This window comes from Cervus elaphus, chromosome 2 (genome assembly GCF_910594005.1).
Source record: "Cervus elaphus chromosome 2, mCerEla1.1, whole genome shotgun sequence".
NCBI lineage: Eukaryota > Metazoa > Chordata > Mammalia > Artiodactyla > Cervidae > Cervus > Cervus elaphus.
In genome coordinates, this window is record NC_057816.1 from 43,038,062 (window position 1) to 43,045,398 (window position 7,337).

General features: G+C 37.8%; 1 protein-coding gene across 1 annotated transcript in view; it reads left to right on the top strand.

Moving 5' to 3' along the window:
• TYR (tyrosinase) overlaps positions 1 to 6,898 on the top strand; it is a 115,153-nt gene extending 108,255 nt beyond the window's left edge. Inside the window, exon 5 of the mRNA XM_043876515.1 lies at positions 6,272 to 6,898. Coding sequence (XP_043732450.1) covers positions 6,272 to 6,498 — 227 coding nt within the window. The 3' untranslated portion in view covers positions 6,499 to 6,898. The remainder of the gene's footprint in view (positions 1 to 6,271) is intronic.
• The last annotated feature ends 439 nt before the right edge of the window (positions 6,899 to 7,337 follow it).

Consider the following 7,337-nt stretch of genomic DNA (forward strand, 5'->3'; position numbering starts at 1 on the left):
CTTCCAGTTATGGTTTCCTTCAGGCAGGAGCTCTGATCCTTTCACATGTGTAAACCACCACCTGGCATGTATTGTGTCTCAGTAACTGTTGCTGCATGAATGAATAAATAAATGAATAGAAGAATGAAAGATAAATAAAGATACATTGCTTGCTGTCAAGAGTTTGTGATCGAGTTTGGAAAATAAGACACACATATAAATAACTATACACACAGGTAATTGTGCCAGGTGTCACAAAGGAGCATAGAAGGAAAGAATCTGGGAATCCAGAAGAGAAAATTGAACAAAATCAGTGACCAAACCAAGTTTGAAAGAGATAAAATCTTATTGCAAACTGATTCATTTGAACTATTGCCAGAACTATTTTGGAATAAAAATTCAGTTTATTTCAGTTCAGTCACTCAGTCATATCCAACTCTTAGTGATCCCATGAACCACAGCACACCAGGCCTCCCTGTCCATCACCAACTCTGGGAGTCTACCCAAACTTGTGTTCATTGAGCCGGTGATGCCATCCAACCATCTCATCCTCTGTTGTCCCCTTCTCCTCCTGCCCGCAATCCCTCCCAGCATCAGGGTCTTTTCCAATGAGTCAACTCTTTGCATGAGGTGGCCAAAGTATTGGAGTTTCAGCTTCAGCATCAGTCCTTCCAAGAGCACCCAGGACTGATCTCCTTTAGGATGGACTGGTTGGATCTCCTTGCAGTCCAATGGACTCTCAAGAGTCTCCTCCACACCACAGTTCAACAGCATCAGTTTCTTGGTGCTCAGCTTTCTTCACAGTCCAACTCTCACATCCATACATGACTACTGGAAAAACCAGAGCCCTAACTAGATGGATCTTTTTTGACAAAGTAATGTCTCTGTTTTTTAAAATGCTGTCTATATTGGTCATAACTTTTCTTCCAAGGAGTAAGTGTCTTTTAATTTCATGGCTGCAATCTCCATCTACTGTGATTTTGGAGCCCCCCCAAAATAAAGTTTGACACTGTTTCCACTGTTTCCCCATCTATTTGCCATGAAATGATGGGACCGGATGCCATGATCTTAGTTTTCTGAATATTGAGCTTTAAGCCAATATTTTCACTCTCCTCTTTCACTTTTATCAAGAAGCGCTTTAGTTCTTCTAAACTTTCTGCCATAAAGGTGGTGTCCTCTGCATATCTGAGGTTACTGATATTTCTCCTGGCAATATTGATCCCAGCTTGTGCTTCTCCCAGCCCAGCGTTTCTCATGATGTACTCTGCATATAAGTTAAATAAGCAGGGTGACAATACACAGCCTTGATGTACTCCTTTTTCCTATTTGGAACTAGTCTGTTTTTCCATATCCAGTTCTAACTGTTGCTTCTTGACCTGCATACTGGTTTCTCAAGAGGCAGGTCAGGTGGTCTGCTAATCCCATCTCTTTCAGAATTTTCCAGTTTATTTTGATCCACACAGTCAAAGGCTTTGGCATAATCAATAAAGCAGAAATAGATGTTTTTCTCAAACTTTGTTGCTTTTTTGATGATCCAGTGGATGTTGGCAATTTGATCTCTGGTTCCTCTGCCTTTTCTAAAACCAGTTTGAACATCTGGAAGTTCATGGTTCACGTATTGCTGAAGCATGGCTTGGAGAATTTTGAGCATTACTTTACTAGTGTGTGAGATAAGTGCAATTGTGCAGTAGTTTGAGCATTCTTTGGCGTTGCCTTTCTTTGGGATTGGAATGAAAACTGACCTTTTCCAGTCCTGTGTCCACTGCTGAGTTTTCCAGATTTTCTGGCGTATTGAGTACAGCACTTTCACAGCATCATCTTTTAGGGTTTGAAATAGCTCAACTAGAATTCCATCTTCTCCACTCGCTTTGTTCTTAGTGATGCTTCCTAAGGCCCGCTTGACTTCACATTCCAGGATGTCTGGCTCTAGGTGAGTGATGACACCATCGTGATTTTATGTGTCATTAAGATCTTTTTTGTAGAGCTCTTCTGTGTATTCTTGCCACCTCTTATTAATATATTCTGCCTCTCTTAGGTCTATACCATTTCTGTCCTTTATTGAGCCCATCTTTGCATGAAATATTCCCTTGGTATCTCTAATTTTCTTGAAGAGATCTCTAGTCTTTCCCATCCTATTGTTTTCCTCTATTTCTTTGCATCGATCGCTGAGGAACGTTTTTTAATCTCTCCTTGCTATTCTCTGTAACTCCGCATCCAGATGGGTATATCTTTCCTTTTATCCTTTGCTTTTCAGTTCCCTTCTTTTCACAGCTATTTTTAAGGCCTCCTCAGACAGCCATTTTGCTTTTTTGAAGTTTTTTTTTCTTGGGGATGATCTTGATCCCTGTCTCCTGCATAATGTCATGAAACTCCATCCATAGTTCATCAGGCACTTTGTCTATCAGATCTAGTCCCTTAAATCTATTTCTCACTTCCAATGTATAATCATAAGGGATTTGATTTAGGTCATACCTCAATGGTCTAGTGGTTTCCCCTACTTTCTTCAATTTAAGTCTGAATTTGGTAATAAAGAGTTCTTGATCTGAGCCACAGTCAGCTCCCAGTCTTGTTTTTGCTGACTGTATAGAGCTTCTCCATCTTTGGCTGCAAAGAACATAATCAGTCTGATTCTGGTGTTGGCCATCTGGTGATGTCCATGTGTAGAGTCTTCTCTGTGTTGTTGGAAGACGGTATTTGCTATGACCAGTGTGTTCTCTTGGCAGAACTCTATTAGCCTTTGCCCTGATTCATTCTGTACTCCAAGGCCAAACTTGCTTGTCACTCTAGGTGTTTCTTGACTTCCTACTTTTGCTTTCCAGCCAGCTATAATGAAAAGGACATCTTTTTTGGGTGTTAGTTCTAAAAGGTCTTGTAGGTCTTCATAGAACCGTTTAGCTTCAGCTTCTTCAGCATTACTGGTCAGGGCATAGACTTGGATTACCATGATATTGAATGGTTTGCCTTGGAAACGAACAGAGATCATTCTGTCGTTTTGGAGACTGCATCCAAGTACCGCATTTCGGACTCTTTTGTTGACTATGATGGCTACTCCATTACTTCTAAGGGATTCCCGCCCACAGCAGTAGGTATAATGGTCATCTGAATTAAATTCACCCATTCCAGTCCGCGGATTCCTAGAATGTCAGTCTTCACTCTTACTATCTCCTGTTTGACCACTTCCCATTTGCCTTGATTCATGGACCTAACATTCCAGGTTACTATGCAATATTGCTCCTTACAGCAGCAGACCTTGCTTCTATCACCAGTCATATCCACAACTGGGTGTTGTTTTTGCTTTGGCTCCATCCCTTCATTCTTTCTGGAGTTATTTCTCCACTGATCTCCTGGGGCATATTGTGCACCTACCAACCTGGGAAACTCATCTTTCAGTGTCCTATCTTTTTGCCTTTTCATCACCACAATCACAGAAAACTAGCCAGTCTGATCACATGGACCACGGCCTTGTCTAACTCAGTGAAACGAAGCCATTCTGTGTGGGGCCACCCAAGACAGCTGGGTCATGGTGGAGAGGTCTGACAGAATGTGGTCCACTGGAGAAGGGAATGGCAAACCACTTCAGTATCCTTACCTTGAGAACCCCGTGAACAGTATGGAATAAGAATAATAAATGACAGTTATAAATTACTTTTTATGTGAAAGGCATCATACCAAGGGTTACAGATGCATTGAAGAGTCTAAATATTACAGGCAAATTTTCTAAATTGCAGATTAGGAATTCATTAAATTAGAATAATGATTCCTAACTACCTTATGCATTTCTTGTATAGATAAATGGGCATGTGAATATGCTTTGGAAATGACAGAGCATGAAACAAAAAAAAGTCAAAAGTTTAGGTTGAAGCTAGTAAGAAATACAGGTTGTTTCAAAGAAGATAGTCCACTGGTGACAGTAAAATTTAAGACCACTTGAAATGAACCAAAGTAGAGAAACAATAACATAAGCTGGAAAGCAGAAGGACAGGTAAAGAAATAATATTTTAAAATTTTGAAAGCATTTGAGCTGAGCAGCAAGCAATAAAGAAAATCATAATTATTATGTAACCTCTGTGTATCTCCATTTTGTTACAGTTAAAATACACTATATATTGAAGCTATTAATAGCAATGCAAGCTAAGCATTTGTAGTCTCATTTTCAATATGATTTTTAAATGTATTAAAACTAACTTTTATGTCTGATGAAAACACTTTTCACATTTTAAAATTTATTTTAGTTTTGTTAGCTTTTATTTCTTAGATTTAAATTAGTATTAATCCAAAGTTATAATTTTTTTATTATTATTTATTTTATAATGTTAATTCTTTGCAGCTTATTGCCCCTTCATGATGAAGAGAAACATTAACTGGCTATATTTTTCAAATTATGCTTAATGGAGCCTAAGAATGTTAGAAGTATCTTAGTGACAGCTGGCAAAAGGCAGTGCGAAGGACAGAAATGCAGAAAGTAACAGGGGAAACAGACAGCGTCTGAGCTCTGTAGTCACACTTAAGTCTGGGAAATGCCAGTTTTTTCTCCTTTGAATGAAGATTGAAATATAATATAAAATTAATTTTTAACAAAGTCTCTTGCTTTAATTGTTCTGAGTTCTTGAGTTTATGGTGAACATTGAGACTCTCATTTTATATTTCACAACACGTTGCTACCCATTCTTTCCTAGATATTTTATAAAATAATACTCATTTTCTTTTTATTTGGTTGATGTAATTTTTTATGATAACATAGCTTTCATATAACTGTAACTTCAGAGTATCCTAAGGTACTTACTCCATCTTTTATTATTGCAGGAATCTAATTAACCTTTAAAAATAATTAGGGCTTTTTGAAGTGCAAATGTCAGAAACTCCATAGAAACAAGATTACCTAAAAAGATAATTTATTGGTTTACAAAACCCAAGGAAAGAATGAACACTAGAAATGTAAAAAAGACAAAAATGTAGCTGAGACTGAGCAACAGTAGGAACCAGGAAACGAAGCAGTCTAAAGGTTCATCTTCTCTCTCTCTCTTTCCCTTTCTCATTCTCCTCCACCTCCCCCCTTCTCTAGCACTGAGACTGTTACCAGCTCCTAGTCACTGGACTCAATTCTGCACAGTGAATTCTGGATAATGGCCAATTTTGATTGGCCCATCTTGAGTCAGTGGTTCACTTGGAGCTAGTCAATTGTAGCCAACAAAATAGGTTATAAAAAAAGCTGTTACAGTTCCCACATCAGCAACAGTGGGAAGGTAAGGTTGGGGAGCAGATATAGGCTCAAATATCCATGGCCTAGATAAGTTAATTTATTGCTCAAATAGCAGTTTTGGTATATAGTCAAATACATGCTCCATAATTTCAGGGACCAGAGCTGCTGCTTTCTTGTAGTTCTATAAGACCTAGGGTGTACCCTTGATCACATGACCTGTCCTGGCTCATTAACACGCTATTTGCATTAGTTGAAAGGAGAAAAAGGAAAAGGAGAAGGCATACTTTTTCTTTTTAAGGGAACCACCCCAAAGTTACATGTGTTACTTTTGCTTAAGACTTGAGTCACATAGTCATATTTTCTTGCAAGGTAAGCCCAAGATACACTCTCTTCTTTCCTTTGTGTCACAAAATGGATATTTTAGAGTGTCTTGTAAATAGTGATGTGTCCTTTAATATCAAGTAAATATATATATACATATATATATGTGTGTATATATATATATATATGATAAATCATTAACTCTAAGAGGAAAATGATGTGAGAAAGAAAATGTAATCATAATGTAACCATAGAATACTATTAGGTTCAATTGTGAATCAAATTTAAATACTAAAAATAATGAAAGTCCTAGATGTGGATTTGGCCCCAAATCGTGATATCATTATACTGAAAAGATGGAGAAAATGGAAGTTGTGAGAGAGCTAAAATCATTGCTTATGCATGACAAACCCCAGAGATAAACTTGAGAAATTAAGAGATAGTAGTATTTGCCTATTACTTAGAAATATAGAGTCAAATAACAACAAATAGCTAGAAGAGTTAGAGTAGCTGGCAGGGAGCAGGCACTATACAATTTACAGATCAGATACTATCTATGAAGTTTGAAACATCCAAACAAGGTGGCATTGTTTTCCTATTTTCTGTTGAAAACACTGAAGCCTTGGGGTATTAGGTGTAACTTTCTCAAGCTCTTATAGCTAGTAAGTAGCAGAGCTGGGATTCAAACTTAGTCTCTGACTCCAAAGTATGGAGCAAGGATGATGGTGATGGTGATGATAGTAAAAACATTGGGATGTCTTTCTGTTTCAGAACCGGACATTTTTCAAGATTACATTAAGCCCTACTTAGAACAAGCACGTCAAATCTGGCCATGGCTCATTGGGGCAGCTGTGGTTGGGTCGGTCCTTACTGCTGTACTGGGAGGACTTACTAGCCTGTTATGTCGTCGAAAGAGAAACCAGCTTCCTGAAGAAAAGCAGCCCCTGCTCATGGAAAAAGAAGATTACCACAATTTGTTGTATCAGAGCCATTTATGAAAGGCTTAGGCAATAGAATTAGGGCAAAAAACCTGACCTCGCTATAACTTAAATGATGTTAAAGTCCCCAGGGGATGTCCCAGTGGAAATCCTTGGCATGTGTCTACAGAGACCCTTATCAGAACTGTTATCAGTACAAAATGTTTCCCTCCTCCTACTCAGGCAGAAGCCACCTGTGCTTGCTTTGCTGGATTTTGATCATTCCCTGAAGAGTTTTCCTCAAGCTCCTATTTCCAAGGAAAGGATGCCCTTTGGTAATAAGTAACTGCTAGATGTATCTGAATGAAAGCGCTCTTGTAAAATATGGGGACATGTGTGATTCTTTTCCTCTTGATTGTGGAATGACTTGTTCCTTTTATTATCCCCTTTCTCTGATTTTAATAAAATAGCAACAAATTTACACTGATTGACTCCTTTGAGCTTGATAAATACATTCCAATTATCTTAAGAAAGTATAATGTTCCCCTTATATTTTACATCTTGCTCCAAAATATGTTATGGACTTCAAGTAGAAAATAGTCTTCAGACCTTTCCTGCCATAGTTCCTGCCATGACTATACATTTGAAGGTCATTGACAGCAAGGACATTTCTCTTGCAAAGAATCAAGCTAAGTACTTGTCTCAAGATGTCCTCACTAAATGTGTTGACAATAAAGATAATAATCTTATTATAATGCTTTTAAAATATCTTATAAAAAGGACTTAATTTTATTAGAGAATGTTTAAAATGCTGTGAAACGTTTGCTAGTAGAGAACAATTACATGAATATTAGCCTCTCTGTAGTTTTAGTAAAATAGCTTATTTCTGTTTTTCCTGGTGATTAAGACCTTAAATTAAG